Here is a 20,753-nt window from a genome sequence, read left to right as displayed (position 1 = left end):
CTCGATTCAGAGTCATAGGTTGCCAGCCCCTTCCTCGGGAGGGAATGCGCTAATTCTCACGTAATCCTCACAATGAGGTTTGAGTGACTGTGCAAAGGTTTTCCTTCCTGAGAATTTCACTGATGGCATGGGTCATGAGGGAATGAAGAGAGAATCAGCCATTTTGCAGAAACAGTGGATGAGGTCTGTGAATCCACTCACCAGAGTGTTAAATGTGTGGTCCGGTCCTTGGAATAGCTCAAGGCTGCTCTGTGGTGATCTCTCACTCTTCCTGGCAGGCTTGCTTTGAACTATTTTTAAACATTTGCAATTTTTTTTTGAAGAAATCTCACAGCATTAAACTCTATGGTACCAATACAGTGTGCGCCACACGGTGGTTCAAACAGCAGGAGAGACGTCGTTATCCACACTCTATCTCATAAAAATATCTACATAAAATAGAACCGACTTACAAACCATTTTTACTCCGAATATAGGTCGCTTAAATCCCTAGAGAGGAGGAAGAATGAGGCAGCAATAGAATGAAGAGAAGACCACGGACACTTGATTCAGACTTGGGTTTACAGACAAGTTTTACCCCATAGCCATTCGATTTCAAGCAAAGCGTGTACATTCTAGATGCAAGTATATGTGCACGCTATTTGGCACGGCAAGTTTTATGTAACTTGCTTTGCATTTATCCATACACACGCAGGAAATGGGTGAACTCTTTTTGAATGAGAAAAGCTACAGGTGTGGTAAATTATCATTCCCCAAGTTGTTACTTAACCTTTCTGCTCCCAAGGACTAATTGAAGTTCCTATTTCTACATTTGGAACAGAGACTATTAAACAGTGCTACAGATATTACCAGAGCACCTCAGGTAACGGATATCTAAGATATTTATGTGAAGAGTTGGATGCACTGAATGCTATTATTTCCTCTCCTATATAGGGTGTGCATACATGACGGCTATTTAATGAAGTTTACCGTTTTGGTAACAGATTTTCAATTAGCAGAGTAGTCTATCTCTTGTGAAGGACCCTAAATACTGTTGTGCTATTGATCACAAACTATATTGAGGCCATATCCCGACTCCAACAGCACAATCAAACCAGGGTGAATTAAAATGTGAATATGATGCCTTTGGTTCCCCTTTGATCGGGAATGAGCCCGTGTCTGCTGTAATAAAATTTTCTATGGAGAACCAGTATATTTATTTACCCTTTCTCCCTTCAGGAGTGACAACTGTTCTGACCATGACAACCTTGAGTATCAGTGCCAGAAATTCCCTCCCGAAGGTGGCTTATGCAACGGCCATGGACTGGTTTATTGCAGTGTGCTATGCCTTCGTGTTCTCGGCTCTGATTGAGTTTGCCACAGTAAACTATTTCACCAAGAGAGGGTATGCGTGGGACGGCAAAAGCGTGGTTCCAGAAAAGGTAAACACCACAAAGGCTCTTTTGTTATATGAGGATTCTGAGACCTTAAGCTTTTTAGATGGAATAAGTAAGTTGGTTTGTGGAATTAGATGCGAGAGAGGAGAGATGAGGACTCCTTTCTTATTTTCTTAGGCTGTAAATGATAAAGTACAGTGGATTGCTTTGGTTTTGTTCATAGCGGAGGTTGTTTGGGTAAATTGCTATGCAGGTAGAGAATAAAAGAAAGAAGAAGGGGCATTCAAAGGTGAAAATTTCTGTCCAAATGTGCCCTCTCTGTTTTTTTTCTTAACTATCTGATATCAAATGCAAATGAAAACTATAATTTTCCTCTTCTGGTATAAGTTTTGTAGTTTAACAAAAAGCATACTCCTTCAGCTGTTTTCAGGAGTTTAATTATTTTCATGTTTTAGTTGGGCTATGTTTGAAAAATTAACTATCCTCAGATTTCATTGCAGTCAGGAATAGGCAAAACTTCCAAGTCCCAAACAGACATTCCCTTGATATATTGTGTACCAAACAATCGGAACCACTATCTTATAGCTGCTGCCTTATGGAAATGTTGTAATGCACAAATATGAGCCACACAGATCACTTAACAATTTCTAGTAGCCTTATTTTAAAAATGTAAGCAACCAGGTACCTTGGCACACGTGTCTTCAATTCTAGCACTTGATTGGTGGAAGCAAGCAGATCTCTATGAGTTTGATAATAACCAAGGCTATATAGCCATACCCTATTTCAGAAAAGCAGTAATAATGATAATGATGATGATGATGATGATGATATCAACAATAATAATCCTTGAACAAAGTATAAATAACTTAATAATAATAATGATGGCTATACTTCATTTTAATATATACAATACAGAAAACAAACTGGTTTAATAGTTGTAACCCATCAAGGAGTTTTACTACAGTCTGTATGTATATAAATCATCAAAATCCCATGCATTCTTTTTTCTTATAGTATACCATTAGTTAGTCTAGATACATTTAAAGTGCTCGATACCTAAATGTGAATAATGGCAAATGTGTGAGCTCACATAACTCTGAAAAAGGACAATTGTTTAGGAACATCTACTGATGGACAGCCTGCAAAGTGGCCTGAATACTTGCTGATGATTCTGTGTTTGTGGCTGGAGTGTTCCTTTCAAGTAACCTGGCCTCACTCACACAATTACGGTTAACTGGAGTTCCCACAAAAGCTGGGAAACCTTTGGCGTCCCCACCTATCTGTAGCCTCAACTGGCTGTCAGAGAGTCTAACAGTGCACCCAATCTCAAGCCATTCCCTTGTCTAGCCTAGGCTTCTTTTCTTGTCCGGAATACTGCTTCTAGAAGGGGAAGTCTGAGGCGGAAAAGTGTTTTGAGTCCAGTATCCTAAGCTTACATAACATCGCTGCTGGTACTCTGAGTGTTTTGCATTCAACCAGTGAAGAAAAAGATTCCACCTCTTGATCTGGAAGGTTACAAAACATCCTCTGGCTTTTCAAATGATCATAGTGCATTAGTCACAAATTACAGATTTTAGATTTTTAAATCAAGAAAAGAGGTTTTGCAGCAAGTACTTACCGTTTTGCTCAGAAAAAACGTTTTGCTTCTCACTGTATGCTAAAGTAAGTTATTTTTTCTCCTCCAGCCAAAGAAAGTGAAGGATCCTCTCATTAAGAAAAACAACACATATGCTCCTACAGCAACCAGCTATACCCCTAACTTAGCCAGGGGTGACCCCGGCTTGGCAACTATTGCTAAAAGTGCGACCATAGAACCGAAAGAAGTCAAGCCTGAGACAAAACCGCCAGAACCCAAGAAAACCTTTAACAGCGTCAGCAAAATCGACCGACTGTCAAGAATAGCCTTTCCGCTGCTATTTGGAATCTTTAACTTAGTCTATTGGGCCACGTATTTAAACAGAGAGCCTCAGCTAAAAGCCCCCACACCCCATCAATAGGTTCTTTTAGTCGTATTCTGTTGTTCAGTCCTCTGCACCGAGAATCGCTTTCTGTTCTCAACGCAGTGATTCCTGTCTGCTTTACTGCCTCTGTCTTAAAAGAATTCGAAGGTTTCCTTATTTCCATATTTCATATACGAACAAGAGACCCCTGTCTGACAGTCCAGAGCAGAGCAGAGTATTCAGCTCGGGGACAGGATAATGAGAGGAAGCCAGAGAGCAAAATCACGTCAGAAGGAGACAGACAAGAGGAAGAGAGAGGGTAAGAAGGTCCAAAGATAGGAGGAAAGTAGAAGAAAAACAGAGCTTAACTATAACCACAGAGTCATTTGTAGATATATATTTCCAAATATTCTCAAAAAATATATCCGTCAAAAATATTTTTGTGTGAAGTGTTTAAAAGGGCAAATAACAAATGTTTAATGAACTTTAAACCTATGTCTTTATCGCACAAATGATATAGTGTGCTTATGTTTTTATTTGTCAATGTTTAAGCTGATATATAGATTTAATGTTTGGTTTGTCAAATTAAAAATTCCCTAGGCTTTCTCTTTTTAAATTTCACTATGTACTATTTTGTTGTTCAATGCTATTTTAGAATGTATGAAAGCCTAATAAATAGGGTAAGGTGAGGCTGTCATTGTAGCATTCTGAATCCAATGGAGGAAAAAAGAAAACCCTTTCAATGGGCTTCATTGCTATCATCTGAACTTTTACCAGTAGACTCTATGGAGATGAGCCAGCCTAACACAGATGTTTACTTGATAGAAGCTGAAATAAATAAATAAATGAATTAAATAATTTAAAAACTATCTTTCTTTTTACTCTTATTCCCACACAGCCCATTCACCCAAGAATTCTCTATTCTTATGATGAAGAAGCTTTCAGAGGGGCAAATCTATTTTGCAAGCTCTAGAATTGTTGAATGTATTCTTTTATATAACTACATCAAAAGCTTTAGATTGAAATTTATGACTAGCCAACAAAAAATAGAATATATAAATTATATATGTAAATATTCAGCATGAGATTGTACATTGAATTTTTTTTTAAACTTACGTTCTTTAAATATCATGAGGGATCTCCACTTTTAGCTGTTAGAATGTTGTTAAATGCTATGGAAATACATTTAGAGCCTGCATTTAAGAACAGAACAGCCTGTAGGAGACAGATGCCACTTAAACCATATTGAGTATGAAATCCAATTATACCGAGGACGCTCATAACTTCACTGTTGCCCAGTGTTCAATAGTAGATCAGTTGCTATCTGCTTGAATGATGTCATACCATATTTTCCTGTTTTAGGCTATTGTGATAAAGAGAAAAAAATAGGGAAGAGTAGTTGGGGCTAGAGAACCAACTGTATATTATTTCTCTATTTGCTGAACCAACTATTTCAATAAGTGCTGTGCCACGTGTAGCATCCAATATAAAATACATGGGAGAATGTACAGGAACTAGCTTTTATCAAGTAATATTATTATTACATTTCATTTATACTGCAGCAATATATTTGTAGGTACACTATGTAAGGGCTTTAAATAAAAGAGGTCCATTAATATTCCTTATAAAAACAATTCTAGCCTTTCATGATTGCCCAGATGTTTTAGAAGTAAATATTTATGAAAGAAGGTATTTTTGAAGTCTCCTGTTGTCTGATAGATTTTTCACAGATATCTACCATTAGTTCAGAATCCACCAATCATGGTCTAATCACACTTATAAGACCGTGACATGAGCCTTTTAGCATAATTGCCAAGTAAGACAATTAGAATCCACACCTGAGTTTTGAGCAATGTTGTTTTTTTTTTTCTTTTTCTCAAAAAGCTGCTATCCAATGATGTTGGAAAACACAGTGCCTGTGTTTCCCTAAAACGACAAATCTCTGGTTTCATCTTAAATGTGCTTCATTGTTTGATTTGGTCCTGCCTAAATTTCATGAGCTATGCCAAAAAAAAAAATGGCTGAACCAAGGACATTTCATGTATAGATATGTATAGAAAATAAAATAAATTATGGCTCTAACATCCATGTTGCCGTTTATCTTGTTATTTTCCGACGTTAACCTAACATGTTTAGTGCGAGCATTTTATCTTCCAGACGCCTCCTCGTGCCTAGGTTTGGGTCTGTACTTTGCTCATTCGATGTAACTATCTCTTCCTAGTCTGCTTACTGCTTTGCAAGGACCGTATGGCCACCATTTCTTAGTTTGTTAGTATATGTGAGTAGCATTCTATTGTGTAAATTGATTGCAAACTTATCAAAGAAACTATTCTATGTAGCTTTACAACCGTGCTTTGCTAAACCATGTAATTCTAGTTAAGTCTTCCTCGAGAAAATGAAGATACACTCTCATAGAGGACAGTTCCTGTTGACTCCAGGAATTTTTTTTTTTAAAGATGACACTGAATGTTTATGCACCTTAGTGCAGCGACGTGGCAATAAAACCCAAACTGAGTCAAGATTGCTCATGGCAGGCGCATGTCTCGCTTTACAGCGTTTAGCAAAACCTTTTACTCTAATGTCTCACTGTATTCTATTATAATAATAAAGCTTACATTATTCAATAATAAACTGGAATACTTGATTCTGTTTACACATCACCCACGGGCCCATCTATTGCCCTGTTTAACACATATTAGGGCTGGAAATACCTGCAAGTATCAAGCATCAACAGCAACCCGGTCGCTAGTCAGCAGTTTAGAAGATTTGTCAATAGTCTAATTTTAAATTGCCGTTTGTAAAGACTTGCGTGAGAACTGGAATTTATCCAATGATTTTGATGTTTGATATTTCTAGTTAACACTTCAACATTTGTGAAACACAAACAGAGTAAGACCAAATTCAGTGTAGAGATGAAATTGTATTCAGTGACGATAGGTGAAAAACAACATCAGGTAATCTGTCAAGTGATGACAAGACCAAAACATGGTAGATCTGATTACAACAAATGGAGAAAGTCTCTTTAAACCTAAAAAAGGAAAAAAAAAATCAAAACTAAACTAAACAATGTGCATCACTTGATCCAAAACACCGGCCCGCAAAAACTACGTTAACTATCGGGTTCTGAGCATTCCTTGAAGGCACACCGGACTAAGAGACTAAGTCCATGTCAAAGCTCTTCAGAATTACCAAGGGAACACGAGGGGCTTAACATCATTGCCAATCATCTGTTTAAAGTCCACTGAAGTTCTTAGCTGGAGTTTTCAATGTGTACAGCATTTTTAGCTAACCAAAACAAAGATCTGACTCATTCTATTTCAACATGATTTATCCATGCCAATTACCTTCAGATGTTGATTTAGTTCTTCACAAGGCCTTGTACTAACATTTTCCAAAGCTCTTTTATTTTTCTCTACACTAGAGATGCGAGGGGAAAAATATCCCATGTCCTTTTCTTCTGTTAGCTGACCATTTACTCTCGGTTACAAAATGAAGTAAAGTGAACATGAAATTATACTTCCTAAAATAATTGTAATTAATTACTCTATAGGTATAAATGATTCATACTTGGAGAATAACATGAATTTCTTACCTAGGTTTCATTCTGAAAGATTGATTAGTCAGCTATCACTCATTTGGAGGAGTAGTGAAGGCTAATAAAAGACATACACTTTTTATTTAAAGTAATTCATTGAATAATTAAATACCGGTGAACAAATTAAGTCTTAAAAGATAACTTCTGTCACTGTGACAACACATATGTGTTTTGCATATGTGTTATGCAACATAATAACTATAACTAATAGCAAAATATTCTTATATTGACATTATTATATAATATTTCTTCCTTCCATTTCCTCCTTCAAATCTCTTCCACATATACCTTACAACTTTCAATCAAACATATGGCCTTTCTTCACTAATTGTTATTTCATGCATTTATGTATGTATGTATGTATATTGTATCTCTATATATACATATATATGTATGTATATATGTATATATACATGCATATATATTTCTATCCTAAATGTTATTTGTTGAAAGTTTATAATACATTATATTTCAACTCTTCTTATCACAAAAACAGTAAATCAATGTGGAAATGAAGGTAATAAGCTCCATTTCACCATTCTATAAATCACACATTTCAAAATGTTTTATTATAAAACGTATATCTTAAGCAGCTGAATAAAAGCTGTTAATGAAACAATGCCAACCAACCAGAGCTTCCAGGGACTAAACCACTACCTAAAAACTATACATGGATTGAGCCAGGGCTTCAGCTGCATAGGTAGCAGAGAATAGCCTTGTTGGGGCACCAGTGGAAGGGGAAGCCCTTGGTCCTGCCAAGGTTGGACCCCCAGTGCAGGGGAATATGGGGGGGGCAATAAGGAGGATGTATAGGGGAAATACCCATATGGGGGAGGGGAGGGAGGGAATGGGGGCTTATGGACAGGAAATCGGGAAGGGGAATAGCATTTGAAATGTAAGTAAAGAAATATATCTAATAAAAATTTTTTAAAAAGCTGTTAATGAATATAGTTTGAAATGGTAAAACTCCAACTCAAGAAGGCAAAGGGATTAGTTACATTTAAATTGTCCATTTCATCCACAAAATAATAAAAGATGCATATATCAAATATATATTATTTTATTTTATCAAAATTATTCAAAGAAAAAGAACTGAAACCATAACATGTCTAGGAAAAAGATATATTGAAAAGTCATGATTTGGCTAACTCAATAGGTCTTATTAATAAAAGATAAGATAATAATAACATAATAAAAGAACAGTCATAATAAATTATACTTCATTAAATTTTAAAACCTTTATGCTTTAAAGTCAAAGTCATAAGAATAAAGAAAATATAAAAACTGTAATCTTTAATTGAGTGAAAATTTATAAGAATTTTGTTAGTAGATATTCAAAATATATGACTGATAACCCATTTTTAATGTACTGTATATATGAATATTAAAATGAAGTGAGTAGTAAATTCAATGATGTTTAATAATTAATATCATTAGTTATTACAAGACAAAGTAAAACCACAATGTATAATGATTTATACTCACAAAAGGAATGTATTATAATGTAGGCCATGAAATGTACTGAGGAGAATATGGAAAGCTTGAAATCTCATACATCTGATGAAAATATAAGACAGTGTGAATACTATGGGAAACAGTTTAGTTTCTTTTTTAAATGTTTGTCATCATATTACCATTCATTATTCTCTTAAATAAAATAAAAACACACATTTCTAAAGAATTATGTATAACTACTATTAGGAACAAAATTCATAATCACCTAAGTTTGGAAACATCATAAACACTAAGCAACAACAACAACAACAACAACAACAACAAAAACCAAAACCAACCAAACAACAACAATAACAAAATATCAAAATTTTATCCATGAGGGACAAGAAGAAAGAAGGGTTCTAAGAGGGAAGAAGGTGTCAGCCGAATTAAGCTATATGGATAAACTTGAAAACAATTAAAGCAAAGGAAAGCAGACACAAAGTATCTCATATTAAGAGCTTCTATTTACATGGAATATCCTGTGAAGGAAAGTAGACTATGGCTTCTGCTCTTGGACATGGAACTGAATAGGCCTGATCATAAGGGGTAAATTTGATACTGTGGAAGAGTGTCAAACTTGTGCTTTGACTATTGTTTTTCAATGTCAATGTACTAAAGTTTATAAAACTCTATATTGCTGATAGTAAACTATTATACTTTAAATTATCTTGTAATACAGCTATGAAAATACTAATAGTTAGAAGGAAGAAATGATATAAGTTTTCACCAATATTGTGTGTTTAAGTGAATCTGGCAGTCTGCCCATCTACCAGTGTCTTGAACAAAATTTTCTTCTTTCTCAAGTTATTCCCATGGGGGGACAGAGAGTTAAAGCTACATAGAGAGAACACTATATGAGTGGACAATCCATGCCTTAAAATGAAAGGAAAGTAGAAAAATATAAATCTGTAAATTGTGAGGGACAGTGTAAACCATTATATTAAAATGATATATTAAATATATATTCATATACAGACGCTAGCAATCTATCCAAAACACTTATTCCTTCTCTCCTCATGTGATGTTCATATTCCTATACTTGAAGAAATTCTCTGATGGAATAGTATCATTCAGCCTACAGATTCTTTTTTTTTCATTTAAGGCATTTTTTCCTATTTTTTAAAATTTATTTTTACACTCCAGATTTTATTCCCCTCTTGGTCCATCCTCCCACTCTTACAAATCCCATATCTTCTAGTCCTGTCTCCACAAGGGTGTCCTTCCCACCCAAACCCACTAAATCTCTAAACTTCCGGTGGACTGCAGTCTCTTGAGGGTTAGGTGCTTCTTCTTTGACTGAACCCAGAACCGGGAGTGCTTCAGTCTATATGTGTTGGGGGCCTCATCTCAGCTGGTGTATGCTGCCTGGTTGGTGATTCAGTGAGAGATCTCCGGGGTAGAGGTTAATGGAGACTGCTGGTCCCCCTACAGGGTTGCCCTCCTCCTCAGTTTCCTGCAGCTTTTCCATAATTCAACCAGAGGCTTCTGCAGCTTCTGTTCATTGGTTGTGTAGAAATATCTGCATCTGACTCTTCCAGCTGCTTACTGGGTCTTTTGGAGGGTAGTCATGATAGGTCCATTTTTGTAAGCACCCCATAAACTCAGTAATGGTGTCAGGTCTTGGGGCCTCCCCTTGAGCTGGATCCCACTTTGGGCCTGTCACTGGACCTTCTTTTCCTCAGACTCTTCTTCATTCCCATCCCTGCAGTTCTTTCAGACAGGAAGAATTATGGGACAGAGCCTTGACTGTGGGACAGCAGCTCCATCCCTCACTTGATGCCCTGTCTTTCTGCTGGAGGTGGGTTCAAGTTCCATCGCCCACTGTAGGGCATTCCATCTGAGGTCCCTCCCTTTTGAGTCCTGGGAATATCTTACTTCCCAGGTCTCTGGCACATTCTGGAGGGTCCTCCCCACCTCCTTCCCCCTTAGGTTACCTGTTTCTATTCTTTCTGCTGGCCCTCAGGACTTCAGTTCTTTTTCTCCACGCAATATCATCTTCCCTCTCCCCCAACCCCCATCCCCTTTCCTCCCCTGTTCCTCCCCTCCCCCTTGTGGTTGCTTTTTTCTCCCTCCCAAGACTTAGGTGTCCTCACTTGGGCCCTTCGGCTTGTTGACCTTTTTGAGTTCTGTGGACTGTATTTTGGGTATTCTGTATTTTTTTTTTCATTTTTGGCTAGTATCCACTTACTAGTGAGAACACACTGTGAGAACACATTTTGGGTCTGAGTTACCTCACTCTGGATGATATTTTCTAGCTCCATCCATTTGCCTGCAAAACTCAGGATGTCTTTGTTCTTAATAGCTGAGTAGTCTTCGATTGTGTAAATGAACCACATTTTCTGTATCTGTCAATGGCACATCTGGGTTGTTTCCAGCTTCTGGCTATCACAAATAAGGTGGCTATGAACATAGTGGAACGTGTGTCCTTCTGGTGTGGTGGGGCATCTTTTGGGTATATTCCCAAGAGGTATGACTGGGCCTTTAGGAAGGTCTCTTTTCAATTTTCTGAGCAACCTCCAAATTGGTTTCCAGATTGACTGTATCAGCTTGCAATTCCACCAGCAATGGAGGAGTTTTCCTTTTTATGCATATCCTGGCTAGCATTTGTTGTCACCTGAGGTTTTGATCTTAGCCATTCTGAGTAGTGTAAGGTGAAATCTCAGGGTCATTTTGATTTGCATTTCTCTGATCACTAAACACGTAATATTTCTTTACATGCTTCTCAACCATTAGAGATTCCACTGTTGTGAATTTTCGGTTTCGTTTTATATCTCATTTTTTGATCAGGTTGTTTGTTTTTTTGTGGTGGTTAGCTTCTTGAATTCTTTATATATTTTGGATATTATCCCTCTATCAGATGTGGGGTTAGTGAAGATTTTTTTCTCAATTTGTAGGTTGCCAATTTGTCTTATTGGCTATGTCCTTTGTTAAGGCATCTCTTTTTATTAGTTTATTTATTTACATTCTAGTCATTTCCTTCCTCCCATTCTCCTCTCCCATAGTTCCTCATTCTTGATGATAATCTCCCAGTGGCCATCACATTCAAGCCTAAATTACAGCTGCCCAGAAGGGCTTCTTAGACCTGATGGCCTGATAAAAGTTGTAGTTTCCAATCGAATAACTCTGGATGGAGCTAATGAATTTGTATTTTCCCAGACAGTACTGGCTAATGGGATACTAAGCAATCGACAGGTGTGATCAACATCACCTATGGTTTATGTTACACATCAATTGGTTTCATTTTAGAACTTAAAAGTATGTGAATGAGGAAAGGGGAAAGGAATGGGGAAGATTTGTGGGGGAGAGCATTTACATTTTACTGTTAACAGTAGAAAATTCAAAGGTTTATTAAAATACATCCTAGTGCTTTCTATCTCGCTTAGCATAAAACTAGTAACTGTCCAACTGCACCATGAGTGGAAAAATACATACAAACGAAATGAAGGTACACAACTCCATGAAGCTGCTCAATCAAAGGGAATATTTCTTACATAAGGAAACTCAAATACTGTCGAAAGCGATATCGTTTTGGTCAATTTCAGATACCATACGTGAAAGATTTTCTACTTACTACTTGACGGCTCAGCTCTTTGTAGGTCAAGCAGTAAACATAATTAAACGCCTTTGCTTGGCTCTACTTTTCCCAATAGCTCCAATTTTGAACCGATTTAAGTACAGGGAAAGATTTGGGGATATTTTCGCCACTATCAGCTTCCACACATTGGGAAACAAATAATAGATGGCCATGACAACGCTCTAGTTTTTTTTTTTTTTTTTTTTTTTTTTCGGGCTGGGGACCGAACCCCGGGCCTTGCACTTGCTAGGCAAGGGCCTACCACTGAGCTAAATCCCCAACCCTGACAACGCTCTAGTTTTAGAGACTGGAATATGTGCAAACTCTTTGCATTGCTGCCTAGAAGAGCTCATGGAAACACCGTGTTAAAGATCATTTGAATCTGTAGATCTCTACTACTTCACAGTAGATGAACAAAAGAATTTCCCTTACGATACTGCTGTGTTCCTCTTCAAGGCAGGGAAGTGTGATGACATTATGTTTTTATGTATTGATATCCAGGGCTCCTACTTCACCAGTCACATTATTTTTACAGACTACCACTGGGCATGGATAAAATCTAGAAGCCAATTATCCTTATAAATTCAGCTTCACTGTATAAATTAAATGTAAGTTACTTACATTGGATAAGCCTGTCACTAACTGTATATCAGAGATTCACCCTACAGATTTCCCAAATTCTCTCAGAAATAAGATGAAAACTTAAGTTAACTTTTTAATATGGTACTTTCCCCAGCAACATCATACCACTTTACCCTTCTACTTTATGAGTAAGAAAGAGGGATTCGAGCCAGATGACATCCAAATATGTGTGTGTGTGTGTGTGTGTATGTGTGTGTGTCTGTGTCTGTGTGTATGTGTCTGTGTGTGTGTCTATGTCTGTGTGTGTGTTTGTGTGTGAGTGTGTTGTGTGTGTGTCTGTGTGTGTGTGTGTTTGTGTGTGTGTGTGTGTGTGTCTGTGTGTGTCTGTATCTGCATGTGTGTATGTGTGTGTTGTGTGTGTGTGTTTGTGTTTGTGTGTTTGTGTGTGTGTCTGTATGTGTGTGTGTCTGTATGTGTGTTTGTATGTGTGTGTGTGTGTGTGTGTGTGTGTTTGTGTGTGTGTATGCCCCTTTTAGGTTGTAGATATCAGAACAGCTTAATGAGTAGATTTGTGTTGTGAGTGTCTGGCAGAAGACAGGCTTGACCTTGGGAATGGAAAGATGTATATTGTAGCCCCTTACTCTTTGGACATTTCTTTTCCTCTCATTAGTCATAGGTGGCATACAGAGTAATAAACAAATGGTTTTATAAATCGTATTTATGTACAGTTTAAATGACTTGAGTGGTAGTTATTCAAATATAAATAATCTCATTGCCCAAATCCTAAAACTTTTGGCTTAATTTCTGTTATATGTGGTGGTGTTTGCAAATATGATTAACAACCTCAAGTGGATATCATGGTCAAATATAAGTCCTAAATTTAATATTAACCACCTATATCTCATTATGTTATAAAGCACAGGGAGGCATGACAGTGCCTGGATGTAATAGTACAGGAAGCCCATGTGAAGAAGATCTGATTGAAATCATATGCAGGAACTTCTGATGCTAGTAGAGCCTGCAAGAGACCATAAAGTACTTCCCTACAGTCTGTTGGAAAGAGTTCAGCACTGACAAAATTTTGAAATTTCTTGATCCCAGGTTCAACCTAACTTGTGGATCAGAGGGTTTGTATATCATGTATCTTACATATCAGATATTTATATCATGATTCATAACAATGGGGAAATTACAGTTATGAAGAAGCAGTGAAATAATTTTATGGTTGAGAGTCACCACAACATGAGAAACTATACTAAAGGGTCTCAGCATTAAGAAGGTAGAGAAATCCTGCTCTAGTGTGTTGAGAAAAGAATTCTGCTGAACACAACCATCTGGATTTGCTAACTTATTACAACAACCCTAAGAAATTCATGAAGAAACATCTAGTTCTAGATAAAAACATATTCTCTCTCTCTCTCTCTCTCTCTCTCTCTCTCTCTCTCTCTCTCTCTCTCTTGATTAACAGTAAATAAGCCCTTAAATGCCCTTTTATTTGTTATCTGAATACCAATATAAACAAGCCTTCTTTATACCAGAAAGGTATTGGCTGAAACTTCACTTCAGAAATTTCTTCTATGCTGGGGCTGGAGAGATGGCTCAGAGGTTAAGAGCACTGTCTGCTCTTCCAGAGGTCCTGAGTTCAATCCCCAGCAACCACATGGTGGCTCACAACCATCTACAATCAGATCTTGTGCCTTCTTCTGGCCTGCAGGTGCATACATGCAGGCAGAAAGCTGTATGATGTATACATAATAAATAAATAAGTGTTTAAAAAAAAGAAATTTCTTCTATGCTAATGAGGTATTCAGCAAATAAAGACACCTTCCCCCAAGCCTGACAACTTGAGTTCAACTCCTGAACCAAAATGGTGGAAGGAGAGAATGTACTGTATGAATTGTCCTATGACCTACTGGTGCCATACCATGTAAATATGTCCTCCTCCCCACCCAATCCTCCCCCCCACCCCTGCACTCACATGCACATACACTATACAAATATAATTAAAATTCTTTAAAAATAAGAACAAATTTACTAAACAAATTTGTGCACTAAAAGAAGTTCCTGTCTTCAATTATGTCATTAGGAAGTACATGTATCATTAAGATTGCATCACAGTAATCTCTGAAGGCTGAGTAGCATATAAATGGTGTTTGATATCATCGTGCCACTATTTAGAACCAGGTAATTATCATGAATAAAAAATGAAGAAGCAAATATTATTTATTACTTTGAAGTTCTAATAAAGATGGAAAGCAGCGTTGTGTTTTGTTTTGTTACAGATGCATTTATGTATGCATGATGTATGTGTGTGTGTGTGTGTGTGCGTGTGTGTGTGTGTGTATGTATGTGTATGTACATGCTTACATAAGTAAAGCTGGATTTTTCTGGGGATGAAATGGGATCTTTGTTCCAAATTAGTCTTCTTCTCATTCATCATCTTCATCATAATACTTAACATCTCAAAAAATCCTGAGGCATGCATGTGTTAGAATAAACATAACAACACAGAAAACTACTATTTACTTGTAAGAAAGAAAGGAACATAAATACGCCCTAATGGATTGTATTTAAACATTCATATACAAAGAGCCAGAGCCATTTATTTTAGGAATGAAATTTAGGTCATGGAATTGGAAAGGCACATCCAGGGCAGCAGCCTCATTTCATACAGGAGGTCAGAGCAGCAGAGCCATGGGTTACCTAGTTTGCACAGTTTATGATAAGGGTGTTATTTGAATGGGATCCCCGCTCCCCCTGCAGCCACTGCTGCTTCAAGCTGCTTAAGTCACATCTCTATATAAGCAGAGTACCAATAACAAAGTTACTAAGAAAATGAAGTTAATTATAGATATTGAATTTGAGGAAATTAATGATTTTATTCCCCTACTGGCCCCATCCCCCCACCCCCTGAAAATCCCATATCCCATACTTACTCCTCAACCCCCCACTGCCCACCCCCTTCTCCACATGGATGTCTTCAACCCACCCACCCCACAAGACCTCTAAACTTCCTGTGGCATTCAGTCTCTTGGGGGATAGATGCATCTTCTCTGACTGAACTCGGACCCAGGAGTCCTCTGCTGTATATGTGCTGGAGGCCTCATCTCAGGTGGTGTATGCTGCCTGGTTGGTGATCTAGTGTCTAAGTGATCTTGAGGGTCCAGGTTAATTGAGACTGCTGGTCCTCCTACAGCGTTGTCCTCCTCATTAGCTTCCTCCAGCTTTTCCTCAATTCAACCAGAGGGTATAGCAGCTCCTGTTCATTTGTTGGCTGCACATTTCTACATCTGACTTTTTCAGCTGTTTGTTGGGTCTTTGGAGAACAGTCATGATATACCCCAAAGCTTCAGTATCAGGTCTTGGGGTCTCCTCTTGAGCTGATCCCACTTTGGGCCTGTTGCCGGACCTTCTTTTCTCCATTTCCATCCCTGCATTTCTTTTAGATAGGAAGAATTATGGGTCAGAGCTTTGGGTGTGCGATAGTAACCTCATCCCTCACCTGATGCCGTCTTTCTGCTGGAGGTGTTTTCAATAACTTTCCTCTCCCCACTGTAGGGCATTTCATCTAAGGTCCCCACTTCGAGTCCTGGGAGTCTCTCGCTTCTCAGGTCTCTGGTACATTCTGGAGGTACCTCCCAACCTCCCTGCTCCTGAGGTTACTTGTTTCCATTCTTTCTGCTGGCCCTCATGGCTTCAGTCCTTTTCCCCCACTCAATATCAGATCATGTTCCCTTCTGTCCTCACCCCCATTCCCTTTCCCTCCCCTTCCCCCCCACCCCCCACCATGGTATCTTTCTTCTTCCTCCCAAGTGGGACTTAGGTGTCCTCACTTGGTCCCTTCAGCTTGTTGACCTTTTTGAGTTCTGTGGACTGTATCTTGGGTATTCTTTATTTTTTTTTTTTCTGGCTAATATGCACTTACTAGTGAGCACATACCATGCATCTCCTTTTGGCTCTAAGTTACCTCACTGAGGATGATATATTCTGCTTCCATCCATTTGCCTGCGAAACTTATGGTGTCTTTATTCTTTTTTTTTTTTTTTTTTTTTTTTTTTTTTTTTTTTGAGCTGGGGACCTAACTCAGGGTTCGGTTTGCTAGGTGACCGCCTCTACCACTGAGCTAAATCCCCAACCCCGGTGTCTTTATTCTTAATAGCTGAGTAGTATTGGATTGTGCAAATGAACCACATTTTCTGTATCTGTCATGGGACATCTGGGTTTTTGCTGCTTCTGGCTATCACAAATAAGGCTGCTATGAACATAGTGGAACATGTGCCCCTGTGGCATGGTGCGGCATCTTTGGGGAATATTCCCAAGCGTGGTATTGTCTGGGACTTTAGGTAGGTCTATTTTCAATTTTCTCAGGAACTTCCAAATTGATTTCCACAGTGATTATATCAGTTTGCAATTCCACCAGCAATAGAGGAGTGTTCCTCTTTCTCTACATCCTCACCCACATGTGTAGTCACCTGAGGTGATCTTAGCCATTCTGACCGATGTAAGGTAAAATCTCATGGTCATTTTGATTTGCATTTCTCTGATCACTAAGGTCTTTGAACATTTCTTTACATGCCTCTCAGCCATTCAAGATTCCTCTACTGCGAATTCTGGGTTTAGTTCTATACCCCATTTTTTGATTGGGTTGTTCGGTGTTTTGGTGGTAAGCTTCTTGAGTTCTTTATATATTTTGGAAATTAACCCTCTATCAGATACGGGGTTAGTGGAGATTTTTTCCCCCAATCTGTATGTTGCTCATTTTCTTATTGACTATGTCTTTGCCTTACAGAAGCTTTCCAGTTTCACGAAGTCCCACTTATCAATTCTTGATCTTACAATGTGAGCCATTGGAGTTCTGTTTAGGAAATTTCTGCCTGTGCTAGCAAGTTTAATGCTCTTTCCCACTTTCTCTTCTATTAGAGTGTATCCGGTTTTATATTGATGTCCTTAATCCACTTGGACTTGAGCTTTGTGCATGTTGACAAAGATGGGTCTATTTTCACTTTTCTACATATAGACAGCCAGTTAGAGCAGCACTATTTATTGAAGATGCTTTCTTTTTTCCATTGTATATTTTTTTGCTTCTTTGTCAAAGATCAAGTATAAGTATGTAGTTTTATTTCTGGGTCTTCAATTCCATTCCCTTCATCAACCTATCTGTCTCAGGACCAATACCATGCAGTTTTTTTTTATCACTATTTCTCTGTAACAGAGCTTGAAGTAGGGTTTGGTGATTCCCCCAGTCTTTCCTTTATTGTTAAGAATTGCTTTTGCTATTCTTGTTTTTTTTTGCCTTTCCAGATGAATTTGAGAATTGCTCTTTCTGTGTCTTTGAATAATTGCAATTTTGATGGGAATTGTATTGAATCTTCAGAGTGCCTTTAGTAGGAAGGCCATTTTTACTATGTTAATTCTGCCAATCCATGAGCATGGGAAATTTCTCCATTTTCTGAGATCTTCTTTGATTTCTTTCTTGAGAGACTTGAAATTCTTATCATTAAAATCTTTCACTTGTTTGGCTAGAGTCACCCCAAGATATTTTATATTATCTGTAGCTATTGTGAACAAAATTTTTCCCCTAATTTCTTTCTCAGCCTGTTTATCATTTGTATAAAGGAAGACTACCGATTTGAGTTAATTTTATATCTGGCCACCTTGCTGAAGTTGTTTATCAGCTGGAGAAGTTCTCTTGTAGAATTTTAGGGGTCAATTATGTATACTATCATATCATCTGCAAATAGTGAAACTTTAATTCTCCTTTGCCAATTTGTATCCCTTTGGTTTCTTCCTGTTGTCTTATTGTTCTATTAACACTTCTAGTACTATATTGAATAGATATGAGAAGAGTGGGCATCCTTGTCTGGTCCCCGATTTTAGTTGGATTGCTTCAATTATTTGTTCATTTAATTTGATGTTGGCTGTTGGTTTGCAGTAAACTGCTTTTACTATGTTTAGGTATGGGCCTTGAATTCCTGATTTTTCCAATGCTTTCAATATGAAGGGGTGCTGTATTTTGTCAAATGCTTTGTCTTCATTTAAGGAGATGATTATGTGATTTTTTCTTTGTTTCTATGGTGGATTACATTAATGGATTTTCATGTATTGAACCAGCCTTGAATCCCTGAGATGAGGCCTACTTGGTCATGGTGAATGATGGTTTTGATGTGTTCTTGTACTTGGTTTGTGAGAATTTTATTGAGTATATTTGCATCAATATTCATAAGCGAGATTGGCCTGAAGTTCTCTTTTTTTGGTAGGGTCCTTGTGTGGTTTAGGTATCAGAGTAATTGTGGCTTCATCAAATGAATTAGGTAGTGTCCTTTCTGTTTCTATTTTGTGGAATAGTTTGAGGAATATTGGTATCAGATCTTCTTTGAAGGTCTTGTAGAATTCTGAAATAAATCCAACTGGCTCTGGGTTTTTTCTGTTTGAGAGGTTTTTAATGACTTCTATTTCCTTATGGGATATGGACCTGTTAAGAAAGATTTAACTTCAGTATGTGCAATCTTTCTAGAAAATAATTCATCTTGATTTTCCTGTTTCATTGAGTAGGCTTTTGTAGTAGGGTCTATTAATTTTTTAAATTTCCTCTGTTTCTGTTATGTTTCCCTTTTCATTTCTGATTTTATTAATTTGAATAATTCCTCTGTACCCTTTACTTAGTTTGGCTAGAGGTTTATCTGACTTGTTGATTCTCTCAAAGAACCAGCTTTTGATTTTGCTGATTCTTTGTATTATTCTCTTTGTTTCTATTTGGTTGATTTCAGCCCTGACTTTTACTATTTCCTGCCTTCTACTCCTCTTGTGTGAGTTTGGTCTTTTTTGTTCTACAGCTCTCAGGTGTGCTGTTAAGTTGCTAGTTGAAGATCTCTCCAGTTTCTTCACAAGTACACTTAGTGCTATGAATTTTCCTCTTAGCACTGTTTTCATTGTGTCCTATAAGTTTCAGTATGATGTGTCAACATTTCCATTAAATTCCAGGAAGTCTTTCTTTCTTTATAATCCTTGGCCAAATTATCATTGAGTAGAGAGTTGTTCAGTTTCCACATGTGAGTTTTCTGCTCTTTTTGTTATTATTGAAGACCAGCTTTAGGCCACGGTGGTCTGATAGAGTGCATGTGATTATTCCAATCTTCTTGTATCAGTTGAGGATTGTTTTGTGACAATTTTATAGTCAATTTTGGAGAAGGAATCATGAGGTGCTGAAAAGAAGGCATATTGTTTTGTTTTAGGGTGAAATATTCTGTAGATACCTGTTAAATCCATTTGGTTCATAACCCCTATTAGTTTCACTGTGTCTCTGTTTAGTTTCTGTTTCAATGACCTGTCCATTAGTGAAAGTGGGCTGTTAAAATCTCTCACTATTATTGTATGGGGTTCAATGTATGTTTTGACGTTACTAAAGTTTCTTTTATAAATGTGGGTGTCCTTGCATTTGGGGCATAGATGTTCAGAATTGAGACTTTCTCTTGGTGACTTTTCCCTTTGATGAATATGCAGTGTCCTTCCTCACCACACTTGCTAATTTTTGGTGGAAACTCTATTTTTATTTGATATTAGGATGGCAACTCCAGCTTGTTTCTTGGGACCATTTGCTTGGAAGAACTTTTTGCATTCTTTTACTCTGAGATAGTGTCTGTCTTTGTTATTGAGGTGTGTTTCTTGCATGCAGCAAAGTGTTAGATCTTGTTTTCATATCCAGTCTTTTACCTTATATCTTTTTATAGGTGAATTGAATCCATCAATATTGTTAGATATTGAAGAGAGATGACTGTTGGTTCCTGTTATATTTGCTTTTGTAGGTAGCTTTATGTGCTTGTGGTTTTTTCCTTTTGGCTTTGTTATGAGATGCTTAATATCTTGTCTTTCTTTGATATAGGTATCATCCTTTTTTTGGATTTTTTCTTCTACGATCCTTTGTAGGGCTGAATTTGTAGATAGATACTGTTTGAATTTGGTTTTGTCCTAGAACATTTTGGATTCTTCATCTATGTTGATTGGGAATTTTGCTGCATATAGTAGCCTCGGCTGGCATTTGTATTCTTAAGCCTGGTCATGATTATTCTTCTATTTAAGAATGTCCACAAATGTTACATAGTCATTTAAATAGTAACCCAAATTATCTTTAATGCTCATAGATGCCCAACAGTTGTATTTCATTGACTGAAAAATTGGCTGAAAAATATGAT

At 37.4% G+C, this 20,753-nt stretch overlaps 1 protein-coding gene across 1 annotated transcript in view; it reads left to right on the top strand.

Annotated features, from left to right (window-relative positions):
- Positions 1-5,947, top strand: part of Gabra1 (gamma-aminobutyric acid type A receptor subunit alpha1) — a 56,574-nt gene extending 50,627 nt beyond the window's left edge. The window contains exons 9-10 of the mRNA XM_032911671.1: positions 1,219-1,421; positions 3,062-5,947. Coding sequence (XP_032767562.1) covers positions 1,219-1,421; positions 3,062-3,373 — 515 coding nt within the window. The 3' untranslated portion in view covers positions 3,374-5,947. The remainder of the gene's footprint in view (positions 1-1,218; positions 1,422-3,061) is intronic.
- Positions 5,948-20,753: the final 14,806 nt, after the last annotated feature.

This window comes from Rattus rattus, chromosome 9, assembly GCF_011064425.1.
Source record: "Rattus rattus isolate New Zealand chromosome 9, Rrattus_CSIRO_v1, whole genome shotgun sequence".
NCBI classification, from domain to species: domain Eukaryota; kingdom Metazoa; phylum Chordata; class Mammalia; order Rodentia; family Muridae; genus Rattus; species Rattus rattus.
The sequence above is the reverse complement of the archived record's forward strand: the minus strand, read 5'-3'. Positions and strand labels throughout refer to the sequence as shown.